This window comes from Rutidosis leptorrhynchoides, chromosome 4 (assembly GCF_046630445.1).
Source record: "Rutidosis leptorrhynchoides isolate AG116_Rl617_1_P2 chromosome 4, CSIRO_AGI_Rlap_v1, whole genome shotgun sequence".
Lineage (NCBI taxonomy): Eukaryota > Viridiplantae > Streptophyta > Magnoliopsida > Asterales > Asteraceae > Rutidosis > Rutidosis leptorrhynchoides.
This window is the reverse complement of record NC_092336.1, coordinates 503,445,035-503,470,290: the sequence shown is the minus strand read 5'-3', so window position 1 is coordinate 503,470,290 and position 25,256 is coordinate 503,445,035. Positions and strand designations below refer to the sequence as shown.

Below are 25,256 nucleotides of genomic sequence, written 5' to 3'. Positions count from 1 at the left end.
GTAACTGTCGGTAGCTAAGGGACTAACGTTGTACATATAAAGTGAGGGATGAATCAAAGTGAGAGATGAACGTGTAATTTCAAAAACATAAGAACTATCGATATAATTTTATGTAAACCACAAGGACCAATGCCTTATATAATTAATAATTTTATTTTATGTAAATCACAAGCACTATCGGTATAATTTTACTCTACTTTATGTATTTACTCTCTACAAAACCTTAATTAATTAATAATTAATAATTAATAATAATAATAATATTAACCATCGAAGTGTGGTTTGAGTGGTATGTGGGTGAGATCCAACTTAGGGTACTGTTAACTCAGGTTCGGATCTCACTCTAAGCAGTGAGTTTTCGACCTTTGATGGTACTGCCAACATCAATGCGATTTGAGAAGGTTTTTGGGAAGTTTTTCCCAACCTTTGATGACTGCCAACATCGTCACGAATTGGTTTATTCTTAACACTTGTGTGAGTAATAAATGAGAGCATTTGATGTTGATATCGCCGTTTAAAAAAATAAATATATTATTATTATTATTATTATTATTATTATTATTATTATTGCCATTGCATATTTACATTGAGATTTATTTCTCTAATTAACATGTAGCATGTCTCTAAAGACGTACTTGTGAGTTAGGTCAACCTTTGAACTTGTCTAACTCGAACAAATCAATGGTCCCAAAAACATTTTTGGGTACATCTATAATACAATTTCTTCGAAATTAAAAAAAAAAACAAAAAACAAAAAAAAAATTATGAACTACCACTACAATTTCTCCGTACAAAACACATCTGCTTATAGTCAATATAAAAGTCTGCTTATAGTCAATAGTCAATATAAATCAATATAAAACTAAAACACATCCAATTAGTTTGGTAGTCTGTTCAAACTTTTTCATAGCGTAATATCAAGCCTTCAGTTTGTAGTTTGTTTCCATAGATATGAAAAAATGGGTTTAGGGTTTTACTAACATAATAACCCTAGTAGTCTAACATTTTGGAGCACAAAACAAAATAGTGAGTTGCAGATTGATTGATTGATTTGGTCGATTGTGTTGTATCAATGGAGAATGAACAAAGGATCGATCAGATACTGTATCCACTTATTGACACCTCCTCAGAAGATATCATCGAAATTAGGGATGAAATTGTTCATCAAACAGGTCGTCGTCGTCGTATTGAGGACAAAGTGTACGTGGCCGTTGGGACGGACTTGAAAGACTGTCGGTCAACTCTGCTGTGGGCCCTACAGAATTCAGGAGGTAGACAGATATGTATACTTCATGTCCACCAACCTGCACAATCAATACCTTCTGGTAATCTCTGCTTATTTGTCAATGATTTTTTATTTTATTTTATTTTAGTACCTTGTTCGATCATCTCTAAAATAAAACAGAACATAAAACCCTAACTAGGGTTACAGGGGAGAACGAATATTATGAAATAACTAAAAAATAAAAATAGAAAATATCTATTTATAAATACTAGTGTAATTTCACTTCACACCGGGAGTTCCTATTAGTAAGTAACAGCAGAACAGAACCTTCAGCTATCCATAAATTGCATTCAGGACCCTGCAGTTAAGCTTAACCCAGAAATGCGAGCAAGATACAAAATATTTTCATGTTAGATTGTAAAGATATAATACTTCCAGTGTCAGTTAAATTTTCTAGGTGACATTAATTAATGTTTGATGCTTCACAACTTGGTGATATTCTAGACGGTGGCAGAACCATAAGTTTTTTTCACCCGGGGCGAATTTTTTTTTAAAAAGCGTTCACATTCACTGCAACTTTTTTTTTAGCAATATATGTAGGTTTTTGGACAAATATGGAGGCTTTTGGGTAAAATATGAAGGCTTTGGGGGCAAAATATGCAGACTTTGGGGGCAAAATATGGAGGCTTTGGTGGCAAAATATGAAAATCCAAAATTTTATGCCTGAAAAATTCAAATCCACTTGGGACGGGCGCCTCACCCGCCCCACTCTGTTTCCGCCCCTGATTCTAGATTAGAAAAGTTTGTTGCAAATAGTTGTAAAAATATATAACTAGATAAGTTGCTCAGATCATGTTGTCACAATGTGAGTTCTTCTTTTTTAGAAATAGAGCTTTAGACTATCCTCATTGTGTTGTTAGAATATAGGATTAGGATTCTACATTAAATATGTTTTATATAATTTGTGTGTGCCCTTTTTTTATATAATAATATAATATAATATTTGTATGTCTTGTAGCATGGCAAGTCACAGCATACCAAGAAATGGATAGGGAAGATATGCATCAGCTTCTCAACAAATATAAACAAATATGTCAAGATACAGGGGTACTACTGTTTTATACTTCTATGGTTTTTATGTGAATGTTATCCAAACCTGTTACATGTGTGTGTGTGTGTGTGTGTGTGTGTGTTTACAGCACGAGACTCGCTTTTTTACTCTCATATGTGGGATCATGGATAAATAGGTGTGTGCGGAGGTGCAGTATATTGAAATGGAATCTATTGAGAAAGGTATTGTTGAGTTTGTACTTCAACACAATGTCAGAAGGCTTGTAATGGGATCAGCCGCAAACATGCGAGATTCAAGGTACGTCACAAATATTTATATTTCAATTGGTTGGTTATAACTTAATTGTTACATTTTTGTGCTTACCAAACTTGAAAATATAATAGAATGGCGGAGTTGAGATCCAAAAAAGCCGTATATGTGTGTTTACATGCAGCTGCTTCATGTCAGATTCAATTTATACGCAAAGGAGAAGTTATTTTTACTAGGTATGCCTCACTTTATACTCTTGTGTGTGTGTTACTGAATATATATCGAATCTATTTATGACTTAGGATACTATATAAATGCAGGAAAGGTTGGTTGAGTGGAGTCGATGAACTGAATGGTCTAATTCCTTTAAATACAAACACTGATTCTAGACAGAGTTTTCTGAGATCAACATCAGTTAGTACAAACACTGATTCTGGTCAGACTTCTCCAAGTTCAACATCTGTCAGTGAAGGACTGCAAGTTATATTACATCCCGACAACCTAACTCAAGACGATGGTACAACATCTAGATTCAACGAGGACATTCAAAATGCTTCGCCTTTCGGTGTCATAGTATGTGGATAATATCCTTGTGCCTCTTTAGTGCAATCATTATGTTGAACTCTTTATGTTTTGCTATCCTAAGCAGGGGTGTCTTTGAGGGTGTGCAACATGGGCCATCGAACAGGGCCCAAGATTTTGTAAGGGCCCAACTTTTTTTTTATAAAAAATACATATATACTTGTTTCGCTATCGGTCCAAGAAAGGCAAAAAGAACCTACGGCCAAATTTATTTATTTATTTTTCTTCTTTTTGACATAAATCACTCTCAGAAGTCATTTGTTTGAGAGATCTTAGAAACAATGATATCTTGTATTGCTATTTATAATTATAACTTTTTAGCAGTAGTATGTTTTTATATGTATTGAAAAAGTTAATGTTTATAATGGCACGTTATTAAGTGTTTGGACTTGCTACTTTATATGAAACTGCAGCAGGAAAAAGGTATAAATGATGAGCTTTATGACCAGCTTGTACAAGCCATGGAAGATGCAGGCAAATCCAAACGAGATGCTTTTGAGGAGTCTATGAGGTGTCAAAAAGCACAAAAGGATGTCATTGAGGCTAAGCGCAGGGTAAACTTCAAGTTCTGGTGCCGATACAAGGCTCTTTTGTCTGTCTTTGTATATATGAACATATATATACAGCCGTATACACATAACGAATCAAAATCTTATGCCGTCAATCTTACAGGTTAGTGTATCCGAAAACTTGTATTCGGAAGAACTGAGAAAAAGGCGAGAAGTTGAAGAGACGCTAGAAAAAACCATGGAAGAACTCCACATGGCACTCGAACAGAAATCAATTCTCGAAGGTCAAAATGCAGATTTTGTTGATATTGTAAACGAGCTTGAACAGGCAGTGTTCTCTGCTGATGATCAGCGCCAGATTTTGTCCAAGGAACGTGACGATGCAATTAAACTAGTCGGGGAACTAACAGAGAAACATGCAGATGAAGCCTCAACCTCAAGTGTCTCTAACTTTTACTCTGAGTTTGAGTCAACAGAAGTCAAAGACGCCATCGGTAACTTTGACCCTTCACTTAAGATAGGAGAAGGGACTTTTAAAAGTACTTACAAAGGTTTACTTCGGCATACCGAAGTCGTCGTAAAGGTGTTTTACTCTCATAACTTTCAAGTCCCCTCAGAATATCAGCAGGAGGTATAATCATAATAATTATAATAATTATTATTATTCAATAACATATATGATGATAATATTCGTTATCGTGTACTGATCAAGCCCTAAAATGATGCATCTATCATTATTCATTATTACTTTTTAGGTGAATCTTTTGAGCAAACTGAGGCACCCGAATCTCGTAACCCTAATAGGAGCCTGCCCGGATGATCGGATGATAATTTACGAGTATCTTTCTGGGGGTAGCCTTGAAGATCGGCTTGAATGCAAAGACAACACTCCCTCGTTATCATGGCAAAACAGAATCCGCATTGCTGCTGAATTATGTGCTGCGCTTATTTTTCTCCATTCGTGTGGGGTCGTTCATGGTAACCTAAAGCCAACTAACATCCTTCTAGACCGAAACTTAGTTACCAAATTAACCGACTTTGGCATCCATCATGAACTCTCCGAAAACGAGGTTTCAAGCAATAACGCATCCGAATTTATGGACCCTGCGTATCTTTCTACAGGAGAGTTTACTGCGAATTCAGATGCTTATTCTTTCGGCGTTATATTATTGAGGCTGTTAACGGGTAAGCCTGGTTTAGGGTTAACAAATGAAGTGCAGTTAGCGTTGGATAACGATAATTTGAAGAATATATTGGATGCTACGGCCGGAGACTGGCCGTTTGTGCAGGCGCAACAGTTGGCTGTTCTTGCAATGAGCTGCTGTGATCTTGTTACCACAAATAGGCCTGATCTTGAAACTGGGGCGTGGAGGGTTCTTGAACCGATACGTGTTTCTTGTGGACTTGCAACGTCGAGGTTGGGTTCAGAGGGACGACGAGATATTCCACACTACTTTGTTTGTCCAATCTTTCAGGTTTGTTTTCATCTTTTTTACCAAGATGTGTGAAAATGAGTCCATTGTGTTAAAGTCTATTCATGACGAGTCAAATAGTAAGCGTGCAGACAAAAATTGCCCAAGTTCTGTACCTATTTAACTCGATTTGAATATACACCCCATTCACTACAAAAAGTTTACCCATTTTCCTTTCACTTATATGTACCTGAAAATGAGAATGCGAATGTGCTTTTCTATTATAAACTTGACTTTATTTGCATGCATAATTACTATTTAACATGCTTTTTAGTGCTAGAGTTCGTTTACTAGCTTTCGAGCCTTGCAATGATTTTTTTATTCGCTTGTATCAGTGTTCGTCTTTTCCATCTATTGATGAAAAGGCCCTGTTTTAATGTTATCGTTATTTTTGTGTGTGTGTGTATATATATATATATATATATATATATATATATATATATATATATATATATATATATATATATATATATATATATATAGTGGTAGGATCAAGAGGGAAGTAACCATTCGGGGGGAAGCAAAAACTTTTTTTTTTTTTTTTCGTTTTTTGAAAAAACTTTGTTCACGAACATTATAGATGAGATGAAAATATGAACATTTAGTAGAGACACTTTGTGATAAATGTTTTTATTTTGGCGGGAAAACGCTCGAAGAAGTAATATATAACAATTATCGTGTTTTTCGAGCGTATTTTGAGGTTTTAGCTATTGGGGTTTAGATATTAGGGTTTAGAAATTTAGGGTTTAGGGTTTAGATTTAGGATTTAGATTGAGTTTTTAACACGAACGGTTTAGGGTTTAAGGTTTAGGGTTTTGGGTTTATGGTGTTTTGGGTTTATGGTGTTTTGGGTTTATGGAATAAACCCAAAACACCAAACCCTAAACCCTAAACTCTAAATCGGGCTAAATTTTACTTCACAAAACATGGAAAAAAAACGTTCATATTCTTCACGAACAATATTATCTTGAATGTTATTTTTGTCGATCATTTTCCCGCCTAAATAATAACATTCATCACGAAGTGTCTCTTCTAAATGTTCATATTTTCGTGTGATCTTGATGCCGGAAAAAAAAATTCAAAAAAAACGAAAAAAAAAAAAAAAAAAAAATTTTGCTTCCCCCCGCTTCCCCCCGATTGGTTACTTCCCCATTGATCCCAGTGGCGGAACCAGCATGGGGCAGGGGGGGCAGATGCCCCCAGTCGATTTGCAATTTTTAGTGTAAAAATTTTGGGTTTTTCGATTTTGCCCCGGTGAAAAAAAATTTTTGCCCCAAAACCTCCGTATTTTGCCCCAAAACCTTCACATTTTGCCTAAAAACCTTCACATTTTGCTCAAAAATCACCATATTTTTCCCCAAAACCTCTATATTTTACCAAAAAAAAAATTGATACGCTTTAAAAAAAATTTCGCCCCGGGTGAAAAAAATTCCTGTTTTCGCCACTGACTGCCTATATATATATATATATATATATATATATATATATATATATATATATATATATATATTTATTTATATATATATATTATATATACTACTTAACAAGATTGGGACAATTTGTAGGAAGCTATGCAAGATCCGGTGGTCGCGGCTGATGGATTTACTTATGAAGCAGAGGCTTTAAATGGATGGTTAGACAGTGGCCATAACACCTCACCTATGACCAACCTTGAGCTAGCCAACACCAACCTTGTCCCGAACCATGCACTTCGGTCTGCCATTCAAGAATGGCTCCAACAACCTTGAATCGTTTTCTTTGATATTCGACTATCATATTATTGATGATGATTCATGTTCATTTGTATATATGGGATGGAAAACTATTATAAATTGTCCTAGTCTATGATGACCCGAGCTAAATGAGGTAAGAATTGGTGCACGTACTTTATTAGTATTAATTAAAGCCATTTATTCTAATTAACGTGCATTATGTCTCAAAAGACATTTGAGTTCGGGGTCAACCCTTTCTTTTGTCTAACTTGAACAAATCAATGGCCGCCGAAGATATTTTTTGGCTACATCTATAGTACAATTTCTCCGAAATTACTTTAAGACTTACAATATAGTCACAACTAGTTGTGGAGCCCTCTTATCGAAGGGTTGTTCCTTTTGTAAAAAAGAATTAATTTTTCGAAATCTAACATTGAAAGAATTTTCTCTAAAAAAAAAAGTCTTGATCTATTTTGTAAAAAAAAAATTTTTTTTTCGAAATCTAACATTGAAGGGTTGTTCCTTTTGTGAAAGTTGGTTTTTTTAAAGTTAGTTGATGTATTTTGTAAAAAAGAATGTTTTTCGACATCTTTTGGTAGCATTGAAGGGTTGTTCATTTTATGAAAGTCGTCTCTTTTATCGTTGAGGAAGAAAAGAAAAAAAAAAGTTAGTTGATTTTTTTGTAAAAAAGAATTTTTTTCGACATCTTTTGTTAACATTGAAGGGTTGGTTCTTTTACGAAAGGTGCTTATTTTATCGTTGGGGATAAAAAAAAAAAGTGAAATGACGAAAATACCACTGGTTACTATTGCTAAATAGTGAAACAGTGTTTTGTCTATTAGTTAATATATAAAATTTCCTTTTTTTTTTTTTCTCAACCACAAAAAGGATTTTTTTTTTTCATACGTATATTATAGATATTATATTAATTTTAAGGAACTTGCTAATAACTGTCCTTAAAGTTGTCGTTGGTGTAGATAAAATAATTGTAAATTTTAATAAATGTCACTTTCAAATCTACACGTAATCGCTAGTGGCGATTCCAGAACTCAATGGGTTCTCAATTTTTTTTCACTACTAGTTATATTTAAATGCTATTTTAGTGGTTGTTTTTCTGAAAAAATTCTACAAATCGGAAAAATATATGTGGTATGAGTAGTTAAATCTAATGGCGTCCTACACAATTTAAAACAATAAACTATAAATTTAAAAAGTATATGAGGTCTTGTAGTTAAATTTAGTGACGTTATATACAATTTAAAGAATATTTTCTACATAAAAAAGTTTAAACTAATGGTGTCATGTGACCCTATGAATGTAAAGCTAAACTCGCCACTAGTGACCCTAGTGTTAGCAAAATCCTAATATTAAATGAAAGAACACACAAAGCTTACACTACAAACATAAACCACGTCAATTTAAAGCACATTTTACATTAAACGTATTTTAAGTTTTTTGACGATCATATAATTTTTTTAACAACAGTTCGGGATCACTCAGGAGTGACTAAACCACTCACGTATTCATCTCTCGCAGTTGCATAACCTGCCCCCAATTGCTGCACAGGTGGAAACACGTTTCAATCCAAGGGCATGAGCGGTAAAACTCCCCTCGCTCACTGCCCCCACAACGCGATGTGCGGACGACACCCTTGGGTGAAATTCAAGGGTTAAGGGACAACCTTGTGTGCGATGATGCACTCCACGGGAGTCGAACTATTGACATCTCACTAATAGAGGCAGACCACTACTACATGAGCTACAACACCGTATAATTATTATTATATTATTCTCGCATAAGACCATATATAATAAATTTTAGAGATGTTTTCTTTTTAAACTTTTGTTATTCAATGTAAATAATTTCTATCAACAACGCGTTATTTTGATTTTTAAACTTTTGTAGAGTATATATTATTATTATTATTATCAATAAATTTTTCCATCTAATTAGAAACATATAATTTTGTACTAATTATCCATATGCGTCTTTTAATTACATATAAATAACTGAAACAATGTTTACAAATGATTTCCCGCTTTATCGCTGCAACACGTCTTATTAAAAAACTTTATGTACCATCACTCAGTGTTGTAACAAACGGCCGAGACGGGCGTCGCAAAGGTTTTACAATGTTACCGTTGCAACGGACCTAGAAACGGTTAAAAACGGTCAACAACGTCAAAAAGACGGTCAACAACGGCCGAGACGGCAAAAAACGGCCGAGACGGGGTCGAGACGAATGTTGACCAACATTGACTTTTTAAATATTTCAAACATAAATATTTCAAATATAAATATTTCAAATTAAAAGCAAATATCTATGTTTACTTTGAAATATTTATGTTTGTAATGTATATAAAAAGTTAACGTTGGTCAGCATCCGTCTCGATCCTATTTTTTCCGTTGTGACGTTTTAAAGTCCCTACCGGAGCCCATAACCTTGTCAGCACTACAATTTCTCTGAAATTAAGTAATTAACACGCCTGCTTCTCAATATAAATACATACACATATATATTCTCTTTTCTTCGAATTTTCCAGTAAAAATATACACTCCTATCAAAAATTTCCAACAGATCATCATTTTTATAACTTTAGTTTCAGTTTTCCATTAGTTTGGTAGTCTGTTCAAATTTTTTCTAGCGTGTTTGCAGTTTTGTTTTCTTATCATGGTATGCAAGTTTCTCTATATTTATCGATACATATGTGTCCATTTAAAGTGTAGATATGAAATGGGAATTTTAGTCTAATGCATAGCCGTAATATCAAGCATTACGTTTGTAGATTGTTTCGATAGATATGAAAATGGGTTTAGGGTCTATCTGACATAACCCTAGTCTAACATTTATTAGCACAAAATAGTGAGTTGCAGATTGATTGATTTGGTCAATTTATTTTGTATCAGTGGAGAATGCACAAAGGATTAGTCAGATAATGTATCCACTTGATACTGACGACGATGAAGATATCGTAGAAGCGGTTCAAGATTTGTTCAAAGAAGTTCATGTTGGTGATCGAGTTGGTTCTTCTTCGACTCCGTGTCCCAATCCGGCACATAAAGGTGGGTCCTCCAATGTTATAACATACAAGATCGAGAATCGAGCCGGGAAAAAAATTGTAAAAAAAATGGTAAATGGTAAGTTGAAGAGGGCGGACCCATGATTCATTGGTTTGTCATGGTATTTTGTAGTTACTTTTGGTGTTGGTTTTTGGTAGTTTGTTTAGATTGGTTTTTATGTTTCTTTAGTATTTAGCTTTGATTTTTGCTCCGCTTTATCTCTTTGTGGAGGCTCGGTTATCTATAATTTTTGTTCAATTGTAACTTTTTAGGTATGAGCCTCCCGATCTTTGGTTGTTGTATCCTTTGTTGAAATCTTCGTATCTATGAGTTTTTGTTTTTTTAAAAAAGAAAAAAAATTCACAAATTAGTGGTGAAATTGTTCAACAAACAGGTCGTATTGAGGACAAAGTCTACGTAGCTGTTGGGAATGACTTGAAAGAATGTCGGTCAACTCTACTGTGGGCCCTACAGAATTCAGGAGGTAGTCAGATATGTATACTTCATGTCCACCAACCTGCAGAATCAATCCACTTTGGTAATTATTTTTTCTTTGTGAATGATTTTTAACTTTTTATATTTGTTTATCGCAGTTAAATTAGTTAGGTGACCTTGTTTAATGTTTAATGCTTTGCAACTTGTGAATCAACCACCAATATTCATTTTCAAAAAACGACAACTTCTTTTTTAAATCTGGTGCGGCGCACCTAAAACCTTCTACCCAAACTCTACACGTTTAGTCTTTATGGTGCTGATCACCGGGGCTTAGGTGCGGCGCACCACATGCTAATGACCCAATTTCAGCCTTTTTAAAACACTTTTTGACCCGTTTAATTACCAAATTGACACACACGCGCAATTCAATTACAACATGTTTTAACTTTAAATAATACATATCTTATCATACCCAAAATATAAACATTTGACCATTGTGGTACACCAGTGGCGAAAACAGAATTTTTTATCACTGGGGGCAAAAAAAAATTAAAAGCGTAGCAATTTGTTTTGGGCAAAAATGAAAGTTTTGGGGCAAAATTTGGTGGGTTTTGGGCAAAATTTTGAGGTTTTTGGACAAAATTTGAAGGTTTTATGACAAATTTTGGAGGTTTTGGGGCAAAATTTAAAGGTTTTAAGTCAAAATATATAGATTTTGGGACAAAATATTAACACTTTGGGGCAAAAAAAAAAAAAATTCCACTGGGGCAAAATCGAAAAATTCAAAATTTTTACACAGAAAATTGTAAATTCACTGGGGGCGACTGCCCCCCTCTGTCCCCATTAATTTTCGCCACTGTGGTACACCCGGCCTATTTAAAAGTTAAAACAACAAAGGTGTTAAACGTGACCCAAATGTACCAAATGACAATTGACTTAGTACTAGAGCGTGAATTCCAGGATTTATCTACCCCACATCCAACAACCATCAAAAGCGAGCAAAACAAGCATCACATAAGCATCAAGTCAAGTCTTTAAGCACAGGAAGCATCCACTAATCTATCATCTCTACATTTTTACCTTTTCCTGTACCGGGATTTGATCCCACAAAATAGTAAACAGCCACAGGGTAAGCAAAACGCTTAGTGAATACAATATGCACATATCATTTAATAAATTTTAATATAGAATACAGAATACACAAACCGCATATAAATATCAACAAGCATACCAGAGTCTTTGCTTAGTCCCCAACAAGAAACAAAGTCCCAAATCATTCGAATTGCAACCCGTGCTAAATTGGGTCCTTAGTCCCCGACAAAAGTAAGCCGCCGACAAGAAACAACGTCCCAAATCATTTAAATTACACCCCTGCGAATTCGAGTCCTTACTTAGTCCCCGACAAAAGTAAGTCCCCTAGACATCCCCGATGTTATAGGCATGGGCGTCCCCAATGCCAAAACACCAACTAATGCGTCCCCGACGCTTGGAAACTCTTGTACATCCCCGATGTACTATGAGCTCCGTTCACCATCTAACATACATCAGAACTTGCATATCAATGTCAATTTTACCAAGCAATATGCACACGTTGTACTCACATCGAATTCCAAATACGCAATAAAAGCAAACACTTCCAAATAGAAATTCAATCAATCAAGCTTTGTACACAAATCACCTACAAAGTATATATATACATACACATACATCACAATTTATTCACATTTGGTCAATCAAGACCCATACAACTAGGGTTCATCCTTGAAACCCATTAAACCCATTTTGACACCCACTAACAAAATCATGACTTATATACTCAAGTCTTTCAAACTCAAAATCTTAAACACCATTTCTTAACTTTCATAATCAAGTTACACATAGACAGCACATTAAAATTAATTTTCTTGACTTAAGTAAACAAATCACCATCTACACACTTTCAATTTTGACTAGTTCAACAACTTCACTAATCCAATAATCTCAAAACCTTAAACCCTAACCCTAATTTCGAATTAGTGTTTCAAGGGAGTCAAAACCCTTGATTTAAACAACAATGACATCACCTAGCTACAAAATTTCGAATTATAAGAACTAATTGTTGATACATTAAGCTGGGGTTTCAAAACCCCCAATATCACAAGAAGATGAAGAAAAGATGATGAATATTAAGCACCAATAGGTCTAGTAAGTGATTAGGTGTTGGATAACACTCTTGGATCATATTACATGTAAGAAATCTTCAAAATCGCCAATCTTTCACACACTCTTTCTTTCCATCTAATTTTCTGCATAAAAGAGTAATGAGGGGTGTTTGGTCATTTTAAGAAACTTTCCATAAGCCATATTATCAGTTTCTACCCGCCTCTCCTTAAACCTTGCACCCATAGTTCATATTCTAAAAATAACTAAGTTAACTAACATTATTTATTATTTATAATAAAATAATACCTATAAAATTGGAATGTTACAACTTGGTGATTTTCTAGATTAGAAAAGTTTGTTGCGAATAGTTGTAAAAGTAAATTACTATATAATTAAGTTGTTCAGATCATGTTGTCACAATGTGCTCAGTTCCTATTTTTTAGAAATAGAGCTTTAGACTATCTATCCTCATTGCGTTGTTAGATAGTAGGATTAGGAATTTGGAATTAGTTTATAGATTAAAGCTTCACAGTATTTTAAATAATTTGTGTGCGCCCTTTTTAATATAATGTTTGTATGTCTTGTGTGGGTCAAATATATCACCTTCAAGCATGTCAAGTCACAGCATACCATGATATGGATCAGTGGCGAAGCTTGGACTTTAACATTGGGGGGACGAAATCACGAAAATAGTTTCAACATATATCATTGTTAAAGCATCGATAATTATAAACATATCAACATACAGTAATAAATAACAACAATGAATTAATAATTAATAATATTAATATTTAATATTTTGATATTAATTAATTATTATACAAGGAGTAATAATATTAACGGTACATAACATTCGAGAACGAAAAATATTGGAATTAATTAATAACATGAATATGAATAATAAAATAAAAATAAAAACACATGAACCAGTTTGAGATATTTTCAAGTTTCATTCACGGGAATCGAGAAAGAAAAGCAATTGAAGGGGTCGGTGAGTCCACGCATGTTTAGCATTTCTTCTAATTTGAGAACTGATATACAATCAAAACTAATTGAGGGGCTAGATTTAACACTTGCTACATATGGTCCCTATATATTAGAAAAACTGCTATTAAGTTCAAAAGTTTTTGGGGTGGCTGGAGCCCACCCCTGCCCTAGAGAAGCTTCGCCATTGATATGGATACGGAAGATATGCACCAGCTTCTCGATAAATATAAACAGATATGCCAGGATACAAGGGTACTATTGTTTTATACTTCTATTGCCTTTATGGGAATGTTATTCAAACTTGTTACGTGTGTGTGTGTGTGTGTGTGTGTGTGTGTGTGTGTTTAATTACAGCATGAGACCTAATTAATAACTTATATGTGGGATCTTTTATTTAAATATACAGGTGTGTGCGTGGAGGTGCAGTATATTGAAACGGAATATATCGAGAAAGGTATTGTTGAATTTGTACTTCAACACAATGTCAGAAGGCTTGTCCTGGGAGCAGCCGCAGACATGCAAAATTCAAGGTACCTCACAAAAAAGTCTTACATGCATTAACATTCACATTTATGTGCTTACAAAACTTGAAAATATAGTAGAATGGTGGAATTAAGATCCAAGAAAGCCATATATGTGTGTTTACATGCGACTGCTTCCTGTCAAATTCAGTTTATACGCAAAGGAGAAGTTATTTTTACGAGGTATGCCTCACTATATACCCTTATACTATACTAAGTGGAAACTAGTTATGATACTAATACTAATTACTAATACTATATAGAATATTAATATATAATTGCAGGAAAGGTTGGTTGAGTGAAGTCGACGAACCGTTTGTCACTGATTCTGAAGAGTATTCCGAGTTCAGCATATGTTAGTGAAGGACATCAAATTATATTACATACTGACAACCCAACTCAAGACGATGGTACAACGTCTAAATTCAACGAGGATAATCAAAACGCTACATCATTCAGTCTCAGAGTAAGTGAATAATATCCTTATGCCTCTTTACTGCAATCATCATGTTGAACTCTTTATGTTTTGCTTACCTGCATGTTTGGAAATTGACTACTCTCTCAGCTCCGTCCCGATTTAAAAGTTCGGTATTCTTTTCTGAATTGTCTCAAATTAATAGTTCACTTCCATAAATAGATAAGATTAATGAGATAAAGTTCTTATATACACTTACTTTATGGATGTAAAACAAAGAGGTAAGTAAAAAGTAAGGGGTAAAAGTGTAAAGTGAACAAAAGTACAGAGTGTGATAATAACATGACATTACTTAAACTATGTGTTTTTCGTCCGATGACTATTAAATTCATAAAGATGGAGTATTTGTTTAGACTTACTACTTTATATGAAACTGCAGCAAGAAAGAAGTATAAATGATGAGCTTTATGACCTGCTTGTACAAGCCATTGAAGATGCAGATAAGTCCAAACGAGATGCTTTTGAGGAGTCTATCAGGTGTCGGAAATTACAAAAAGATGTCATAGAGGCTAAGCGAAAGGTAAACTTTAAATTCTTGTGCCGATATAAGGCTCTTTTGTTTGTCTTTGTATATATGAACACTAATATACAGCCATATACACATAACGACTAGAGTTAAAAATCTTCCCAAGATAGCCCAGTAGTGGTTGGGGCTCCGAACTTCCTTGCGAGAGGTCACATGTTCAAATCTTTGGGTGGCCGTGTAAACGGTCACGCAACGTTATGGATAAGGCGCAAACATCAGAGTTAAAAAATGCTCGCCCTTTCGGGTAACCCGAACAGGGAAAACCTCACAATACACATAACAGTCAGAATCTTATACCGTCAATCTTACAGGTGAGTGTATCTAAAAAGTTGTGTGCGAAAGAACTGAGAATAAGGCTAGAGGTAGAAGAGATGCTAGAAAGAACCGTGGAAGAACTCCAAATGGAACTCGAACAAAAGTCATCTCTAGAAAGTCAAATTGCAGATTCTGTCGATATTGTAAACGAGCTTGAACAGGAAGTGTTCTCTAAGGATAATCAACTTAAAATTTATAAAAAAGAACGTGACAAATTGAAGGTAGAATGTGATGATGCAGTTAGACTAGTCGAGGAACTAACAGAGAAACATGCAGACGAAGCCTTAAACTTTTACTCTGAGTTTGAGTCTTCAGAAGTTAAAGACGTCATTCGTAACTTTGACCCGTCACTTAAGATAGGAGAAGGGAGTTCTCATACTACGATTTGAAAGGTTTGATTATGGATCGAGGTTACTCGTATCACTCGCCTCTTCTTTTGTATCAAGAAAAAGTAGATTTCGGGCCTCATTATTTCAAGATATTTGAGTCGTGGTTTGCTCGTAAAGATTTTGATGCTACTGTTCGGATCGCTTGGGACCAAATTAATGTAGATACAAATAAGGATATAGTAGCTAAATTACGCATGTTGAAATCTCATCTCAAAAATTGGATACATGTTACCATGTCTACTGAAAGAGCCCGGATACATGATATTTCGAAAAATATAGTAGACATCGATGTATCCATAGACGCAGGTCTAGCTACTGATGATGATATAATGTTAAGAAATAACTTGTTTATGGAAAGAGAAGAGATTTCTAAAATGGAAGACCTAGATACTTTACAAAAAGCGAGAATAAAATGGGACGTAGAGGGTGATGAAAATTCTAAATTTTTCCATTGTTCTCTAAAGCATAAGCGTCGTACTCAACACATTCTAGGTCTTCAGATGGATGGTAGTTGAATTGATGATCCGGTGACGATTAAATCAAAGTTTTATGAGTATTATAAGGAGAAATTTGAAGTGTTGATACCGGAGTTGAGTTTGGTAACATAGTACCCAATTACAAGCTAACCGAGGATGAAGCAAATTTCATTGAGAGAGATGTAGATGAAATCGAAATAAAGAATGCAGTTTGGGAGTGCGGTAGCTGTAAGGCGCCAGGTCCAGACGGTATTTCTTTTCATTTTATGAAAACTTATTGGGATATGTTGAAATCTGATTTTTGCAGGGATATCCGTTGCTTTTTTTGACTTGTATCATGCCCGGTGGTGCTAATTCGGCTTTCTTTGCACTTATCCCTAAAGTTCATAACCCGACGTTAATTACCGATTTTCGACCTATTTCGTTAGTTGGTTGTTTTTACAAAATTGTTACCAAAATTCTTACGAATCGTCTTCAGTCGGTCATTGATAAAATTATTAGTCCAGTGCAAACTGCTTTTATTCATGGTCGACAGATTTTGGATGGCCCGTTAATGTTAAACGAGATAATATCATGGCACAAAAAATCGAATAAAAGTATGTTATTGTTTAAGGCCGATTTTGAAAAGGCGTATGATTCGGTTAATTGGAATTATTTATTTTTCATGCTCTCGTCTCTGGGTTTCGGTGATAAATGGTGTAGGTGGATAAAGGGGTGTTTATTTTCATCTAGAACTTCGATTTTAGTTAACGGAAGTCCGACTCAAGAAGTCACGATAAAAAGGGGTCTTAGACAGGGGGATCCGCTCAGTCCATTTTTGTTTCTTATTGATATGGAATGCCTTCACATTGCCTTCCGCCGTGCCATGGAGTTAAACTTCATTCGGGGTTTTAAAATCGGTACTACTATTTTGTCTCATTTTATTTACGCTCATTTTATTTACGCCGATGATGTTATCTTTTTTTCAGAGTGGAACGTACACGAGTTGGCCCGCATTCTAATGATTTTAAAGATTTTGTACTTGGCTTCCGGTCTTAAAATAAACGTTAATAAATCGCATTTATTTGGTGTGGGAGTGGGAGAATATGATGTTTCGGCTTTTGCTGCCGCTACCGGGACGCGTGTAGGAGTATTCCCTACTACGTATCTTGGTCTCCCTATTGATTTGAATATGAAAATTGTTTCGATTGGGATTATTTAGTTGATAAATCTAATTCCAGATTATCGTCTTGGAAAGCTAGTTTGATATCTTCGGGCGGTCGTCTCACTTTAGTGAAATCGGTTATGGGGAGCCTTGGAATCTACTTTATGTCTATGTTCAAGTGTCCCGAAAAGGTCCTTAAACGACTTGAGTCTATCCGAGCTAGATTCTTTTAGGGAGGCTCTAATTCGATTAAAAAGATGTCTTGGGTCAAGTGGGATAAAGTTTTAGCTTCTTTTGATAACGGTGGTCTTAATGTGGGGAGCCTTAAAGCTTTCAACTTGGCCTTGTTATATAAGTGGAGATGTCGTTATTTGGAAAAATCCGAATGATTTGTGGGTCTCGGTTATTAAGTCGATACATGGCGATTATTTTGAAAATTTCTCACACCATAGTGCTAGTATATGGTCAAATATCGTTACTTCTTGTACCAAAACTATTTTTCAAAGGCTTTCTGCCCACTGATGTACTTCGTTTAAATGTGGGGGATGGCAAAAATATTAGCTTTTGGTACGATGTTTGGGTAGGAAGCTCTAACTTAGCTTCACGATATAAATGATTACATCACCTCGATTCTATAAAAGAAGATGTTATTGTTGATAAATGGTTCGACGACGAGTGGCATTGGTCATGGACGAGGGAGAATATAGGTAGTCGAACTGAGCAAGCTTAATGTTCTCTCTTACAAGAGATCGGTTCTTGTAATCTCCTGGATCGAGCAGATGCATGGTCATGTTCCATATCGTGTCATGGTTTATTCATAGTAAAGGATGCAAGGATTCACACGGATAATGGTTTGCTTCGGATTGTGATAAGAAATTATGGTTCAAGTTTGTCCCGAGAAAAGTTAATATCTTTATTTGGCGTTTAAGATTAAATGCTCTTCCCGTTCGTTGGAACCTTTCCGCGAAAGGTATATAGATTGATTCGGTTGTTTGTCCGGTGTGTAATAATGGTGTGGAAACTTGTGACCATTTGTTTTTTGATTGCGTTTTTGCTCAAGATTTATGGCACAGGGTTCGTGTTTGGCTCGGTTGTGCTCTCCCTAGTTGTGTTTCGTGGATTCTTTCATGTATTGGGTTGAAGGGGTTCGATTACAAGCTTCTTCTAAGGAACAGATCGTGGCGGTAGTTGTTACTCTCCTATGGTCCATTTGGCGTTTTTGTAACGGTGTTGTTTTCAATGATCCGTTTCGTAGCAAAAGTAGTATGTTTGATGTAATTAGATGTTTTTCTTTTCGTTGGCTTAAAAATAGAGGTCATTTAGTTTCTAACTGGAACTTATGGTTGTCTATCCCACTGTAATTTTCCCTTAGCGTCTTGCTAGGATTCGTGTTTTTATAAAATTATTTATTCTTTGGCCGTAAAAAAAATTAGTCCCATGGTTTGTATTAACTTTTTTTTCTTCCTTTTATTCTAAACTACCTTGTGGTTTGCATACCTTTTACGGATAGCCCAATACTTAACAGACTATTGTAACTTTTGGTAGCTAAGGGACTAACGTTGTACATATGATATAAAGTGAGGGATGAATCAAAGTGAGAGATGAACGTGTAATTTCAAAAACATAAGAACTATCGATATAATTTTATGTAAACCACAAGGACCAGTGCCTTATATAATTGATAATTGAGAAAATTGGATAAATGGTCCCTGTGGTTTACATGAAATGGGGTAAATGGTCCCTGATGTTCATTTTCGAGATTCGTGGTCCTTGTGGTTTACATAGCCGGTGTAAATGGTCCCAATTTCTAACGGACGTTTATTTCATCCGTCAAGTGTAATCACGTGCCAAACACGTGATGGGTAAAATCGTCCGTTTAAACATCAGGGACCATTTACCCCATTTCACGTAAACCGCAGGGACCATTTATCCAATTTTCTCTTTTCTTTTTCCTTTTTATTTTCTTTTCTCTTTTCTCTTTTAAAATCCACTTATTAAATCCAAATCATCGTTCTGTTCATCTTCGACAATAAACAAGTTTATCAGCACAATATTTTAATTACAACTTCAATCATCAACAAATTCATCATCTTTTATCAATTCATCAAGTGCACGAGTATTATGACTTGAAATTTTTGGATCTGTTCATCGTGAATTTTCGCCAAAAATTATATTCATGTGAATTGAAGCTTTTAAACTATTGAAATAGACTCCATAACCAGTGGCAAACATCTCTTATGAATAATCATTTGCCAAAATACCTTCAAATTAACAGATACGTCGATGAACAGTGTCACCTTCATGAACTTCAAGTTGTAGATGGATTTTTCAATTTAGCATGTTTTATGTATAGTTTTCTTCATGAAAACCGTTTTAAACCACATTCCAGATCTTCGTCTATCATGCTCATGGCCAAAAACAACAACTACATTTCGAATTTGATCCAAACTCAAATATGTTGACTTTTTGAAGCGAAGTTTGACTCGAAAATTAGAGTTCGAGACTGCGAATTAGATCTCCATATTTTGCAGAAAGAGGTACGAATACATAACGAACAAATATGTATTATTAATTTTTGCTATATGTTTCTGAATCGTTCCGTGCACTAACGTAGTACAACTTTTCGGTTAACAATGAACACGATCTGGAAATTGATGAAATCGAAACTGTTAATAGTAACTGAAGATCGTCAAGTGTTCAATTTTCGTTACTGATCATGAATACAAGCTCCGTTGGAATTTATAGCATCTAAATGATGATAGCCTAAATGAATTTATAGGTTGAAAATGACGATGTTAGAAATTGAAGATGATGTTGAAAATGAAGTTCAGGACCAAATACCCCATTTCATGTAAACCACAGGGACCAATGGTCAAATTATTCTTAAAAGAAGAATGAAAAATGACGATTTTACCCATCACATGTTTGTCACGTGTTTCCACTTGACGGAAGAAACAAACGGCCGTCAGAATTTGGGACCATTCACCCCGACCATGTAAACCACAAGGACCACGAACCCCGAAAATGAACATCAGGGACCATTTACCCCATTTCATGTAAACCACAGGGACCATTTATCCAATTTTCTCTTAATAATTTTATGTAAATCACAAGCACTATCGGTATAATTTTACTCTACTTCATGTGTTACTTTCTACAAAACCTTAATTAATTAAGAATTAATAATAATAATAATATTAACCATCGAAGTTTGGTTTGAGTGGTATGTGGGTGAGATCCAACTTGGTGTACTGTTAACCCAGGTTCGGATCTCACTCTAAGCAGTGAATTTCCAACCTTTGATGGTACTGCCAACATCAATGCGATTTGAGAAGGTTTTTGGGAAGTTTTTCCCAACCTTTGATGACTGCCAACATCGTCACGAATTGGTTTCTTCTTAACACTTGTGTGAGTAATAAATGAGAGCATTTGATGTCGATATCGCCGTTTAAAAAAATAAATATATTATTATTTGTTATAATTCAGTAGGCTTATAACTACCTTTAGTGGTTTGATTCTTGATTAAGAATGCTAATAATGAAGTGTAAGAACAAAGATGATAATGGAGAGAAAGAAAGAAACACTTTGTAAGTGTGAGAAAATGGTGCAAGTTTAATGCTTGCATTCATGGCTATTTATAGCAAAAGTATCACAAGTTTAGGTAATACAATAATATTACTTTTGTGCATCAATAATTGACCATCCATTTATATATATATATATATATATATATATATATATATATATATTTATATATTATAACACTACCCCTTGGATAGCAATTTTATTTGTTGAAGATCAACTGTAAGTTACTGCCTCGTTAAAAATCTTGCTAAAGAAAACCCAGTGGGAAAAAAACTTTAGCTAAGGGAAAAAGAGTGCAGCATGGAGTTGACTCCCCCTCAAGTAGACATCGCTTCAGTTGTTACATCTTTTGAACATGTCTCATGCCAATGTTATGAACGTGTGTTCTGAAAATAGCAGTTGGAAGTGCTTTCGTGAAAAGATCAGCAGAGTTTTTGCTGGATTGAACATATCTCATTTCAATCTCGTTGTCCTTAATGAGATTTTGAGTGTATGAGAAGAATCTAGGAGGTATGTGTTTGGTTCGGTCACTTTTGATATACCCTTCTTTCATCTGTGCTATGCAAGCTGCATTATCTTCATAGATAATTGTTGGACTTTTATCGCGTTATAGTCCACAAGAATCAGTAATAATTTGTGTCATTGATCTCAACCAAAAACATTCCCGAGTAGCTTCATGTAATGCAATCACTTCGGCATGATTTGATGATGTAGCAACAAGTGTTTGTTTTTGAGAACGCCATGATATTGCAGTACCTCCATTTAGGAATACATATCCAGTTTGAGATTTAGCTTTATGAGGATCAGATAAATAACCTGCATCAGCATAACCAACCAAATCTTGTTTTGATTCGTTAGAATAAAATAATCCTAAATCAGTAGTTCCTCGAAGGTATCGAAATATGTGTTTGATCCCATTCCAGTGTCTTTTGGTAGGAGCAGAGCTGAACCTTGCCAACAAATTAACTGCAAAAGAAATGTCAGGTCTTGTACAATTTGTAAGATACATAAGAGCTCCAATTGCACTAAGATATGGTACTTCTGGTCCAAGAATATCTTCATGATCTTCACATGGACGAAATGGATCAGTTTTAACATTGAGTGATCTAACAACCATAGGAGTACTTAATGGTTTTGCCTTGTCCGCATTGAAACGTTTCAGAATCTTTTCAGTATATGTTGTTTGATGTACAAGTAAACCATTAGGCATATGCCCAATTTGTAAACCAAGGCAATACTTGGTTTTTCCGAGATCTTTCATTTCAAATTCTTTCTTTAGAAGTTGAATGGCTTCATGGATCTCTTTATTTGTACCTATGATGTTTAGATCATCAACATAAACAGCTATGATCACATATCCGGATGTTGTTTTCTTAATGAAAACACAAGGACAAGTAAGGTTATTTGTATACCCTTTGCTTATCAAGTAATCACTTAATCGGTTATACCACATACGTCCTGATTGTTTTAACCCATATAAAGATCTTTGTAATTTAATCGAATACATTTCTTTGGGTTTTGTATTTGATGCTTCTGGTACCTTAAATCCTTCAGGTATCTTCATATATATATATCACTATCAAGTGATCCGTATAGATAAGCAGTCACAACATCCATGAGATGCATTTCTAAATTTTTAGAAACTGCCAGGCTGATTAAGTATCTAAAAGTAATTGCATCCATAACAGAGGAATAAGTTTCTTCATAATCAATTCCCGGTCTTTGAGAAAAACCTTGAGCTACAAGTCTAGCTTTATACCTTGTAACTTCATTTTTCTCATTTCTTTTTCGGACAAAAATCCATCTGTATCCTACAGGTTTCACATCTTTAGGAGTGAGAATGATGGATCCGAAAACTTTTATTTTATTGAGTGATTCTAATTCAGCTCGTATTGCTTCTTTCCATTGAGCCCAATCATGTCTATTTTGACATTCAACCATAGATGTTGGTTCCGAATCATCATCATTATTCATGATGTCATATGCAACATTAAATTAAAATTTCTCATCAAGATTTTTCATATCATTTCGGTTCCATAATATTTTTGAATGTGCATAATTGATTGCAATTTCTGTATTGACATCATCAATCTCCTCTGCAGTAGGAGTACTGATTTGTGGTTCTTCTTGAACACTTTCTTTTACCTTATTATCAGCTGATTTTCTTTTTCAAGGATTTTTATCTTTGGAACCAACTGGTCTCCTACGTTTCAGACGTGGCATAGATTCTTGAGTGACTACATTATCAGTTTTCCGATTTGGAATCTCAACTCGTGCTGGAGTATTAACTGCTGGTATATATGATTTAGTCACCCTTTTTGTATCTGTGAATGCATCAGGCATTTGATTTGCAAGTTCTTGTATATGCATTATCTTTTGAACTTCTGTCTCGCATTCTTTTGTGCGAGGATCAAGATACTTTAATTGAGGTTCACACCATGAAATATCATTTTCTTTATTTTTTATTTCTCCCCCTAATCTAGGAAACAATGTTTCATTAAAATGACAATCAGCAAAACGTGCTGTAAAAACATCACCTGTCATAGGTTCAATATACCTTATGATTGAAGATGTTTCATATCCAACATATATTCCCAACCTCCTTTGAGGATCCATTTTTGTACATTGTGGTGGCGCAATTGGAACATATACTGCACAACCAAATGTTCTAAGGTGGGAAATATTTGGCTCTTGACCAAAAGCAAGTTGTAGGGGGGGAATATTTATGACTTGCACTTGGTCTGATGCGAATCAATGCAGCAGCATGTAAAATTTCATGACCCCATATAGATACAGGGAGTTTTGTTCTCATTATTAATGGTCTAGCGATTAACTGTAAACGTTTAATCAGTGACTCGGCTAAACCATTTTGTGTATGCACATGAGCAACAGAATGTTCAACAACAATTCCTATAGACATGCAATAGTCATTAAATGCTTGAGATGTAAACTCACCAGCATTATCAAGTCTCACCTTTTTAATGATGTAATCAGAAAAATGTGCTCTCAATTTAATAATTTCGGCAAGAAATTTTGCAAATGCCACATTACCGCTTGATAATAGACAAACATGAGACCATCTACTAGATGCGTCTATTAGGACCATGAAATATCTAAATGGTCCACATGGTGGATGAATTGGTCCACAAATATCACCTTGAATTCTTTCAAGAAACATTGGTGATTCTTTCTCAACCTTAAGTGGTGAGGGTCTAGTTATCAATTTTCCAAGAGAGCAAGATATACATGGAACCATTGTATCATGAAGGATTTTTCTATCCTTCAGTGGATGTCCATGTGTACATTCAATAATTCTTTTCATCATTGTTGATCCTGGATAGCCCAATCTGTTATGCCATAAATTAAATACACCAGGATCAATATACTTTTCTTTAATCACCATATGTGCTTCTGGTACATTTATATGTGTATAATGTAATCCAGAATTAAGTCTTGGTAGTTTTTCAATCACGTGATTCTTGTTAGTGATACTTAAATATTTCTCATTTTCTGCCGTTACTGACTGATAATCATATCCATTAAGGTATATCTCAGAAAAACTCAATAAATTTCTGCTTGACTTAGGAGAGAATAAGGCATTATTAATTAAAAATGTTGTATCGTTTGGTAATATAAATTTTGCCTTTCCTATCCCTTCTATCAAGTTAGCAGCACCTGATATTGTATGTATAGTTCCTTCCGTTGGTTTCAAATCAATGAAATATTTTTCAGATTTAAGTATAGTATGTGTAGTACCACTATCTGCTATACAGAGATCTCCACTACTTGATTGATGTTGTGTTCCAGCAGAATTCATATTAAACTTCATATATAAGAAACAAACTATCACACCCCCAGTTAGGGCCTGGGCGAAATGTGATTCAATATCATAATACATACCAACATATTATAAAATGAGAACAAATACTATATGAATAAAACCAAATTTGCAGCGGAAGAATTAATAATGTCATTACAAGAATTATAAATTGTTCAAATGCAGAAAAGTAAATATGCGATAAGTCTTGATCCTAGCCAAGTAAGTCATCACATAAGCAGTAGATATAGAGGTCCTGATCATTCAGTACCTGAGACAAACATGCTAAAAGTGTCAACCAAAAAGGTTGAGTGAAATTCATAGGTTTAACAAATATGATTGACCATTTGTTCTTAGACCACAAGATTTGTTATAAAAGTAGATCACGCAGATCCAAAAGTAGTACTGATTCGTGATATTTTAGACTAAACGTTTGTTTTGTTGCCCGATGATAAGTTGACAGTACCTTATCACCATGTTTAAATCATTATTAAGTAATACAAAGACATCGCGGTCAAATGTATCGGGGACGTTACTCCCGATAGGCCTACCCCCAATAATTA

At 34.7% G+C, this 25,256-nt stretch overlaps 2 protein-coding genes across 4 annotated transcripts in view; both read left to right on the top strand.

The window, feature by feature from the left end:
- The first annotated feature begins 871 nt into the window (after window positions 1–871).
- LOC139839553 (U-box domain-containing protein 33-like) overlaps window positions 872–25,256 on the top strand; it is a 46,857-nt gene continuing 22,472 nt past the window's right edge. Inside the window, exons 1-10 of one of the 3 annotated variants that reach the window (XR_011756980.1) lie at window positions 872–1,325; window positions 2,244–2,332; window positions 2,473–2,594; window positions 2,681–2,782; window positions 2,867–3,119; window positions 3,542–3,682; window positions 3,801–4,268; window positions 4,393–5,112; window positions 6,675–6,975; window positions 8,307–8,700. Coding sequence is in view for 1 of the 3 variants with exons in the window: in XM_071829647.1 (XP_071685748.1) it covers window positions 1,073–1,325; window positions 2,244–2,332; window positions 2,473–2,594; window positions 2,681–2,782; window positions 2,867–3,119; window positions 3,542–3,682; window positions 3,801–4,268; window positions 4,393–5,112; window positions 6,675–6,857 (2,331 nt within the window). In the remaining 2 variants the exon portion in view is untranslated. Of the gene's footprint in view, window positions 1,326–2,243; window positions 2,333–2,472; window positions 2,595–2,680; window positions 2,783–2,866; window positions 3,120–3,541; window positions 3,683–3,800; window positions 4,269–4,392; window positions 5,113–6,674; window positions 7,209–8,306; window positions 8,701–25,256 lie in introns of those variants that run through there. The other 2 variants (XR_011756981.1, XM_071829647.1) reach the window with 2 other exon arrangements.
- Window positions 9,758–15,671, top strand: LOC139842446 (U-box domain-containing protein 33-like). The gene is made up of 9 exons (XM_071832584.1): window positions 9,758–9,959; window positions 10,071–10,141; window positions 10,233–10,365; window positions 13,852–13,975; window positions 14,118–14,149; window positions 14,251–14,255; window positions 14,301–14,432; window positions 14,821–14,961; window positions 15,279–15,671. Exons 1-9 carry the CDS (start codon window positions 9,758–9,760, stop codon window positions 15,669–15,671), a joined length of 1,233 nt encoding a protein of 410 aa, XP_071688685.1.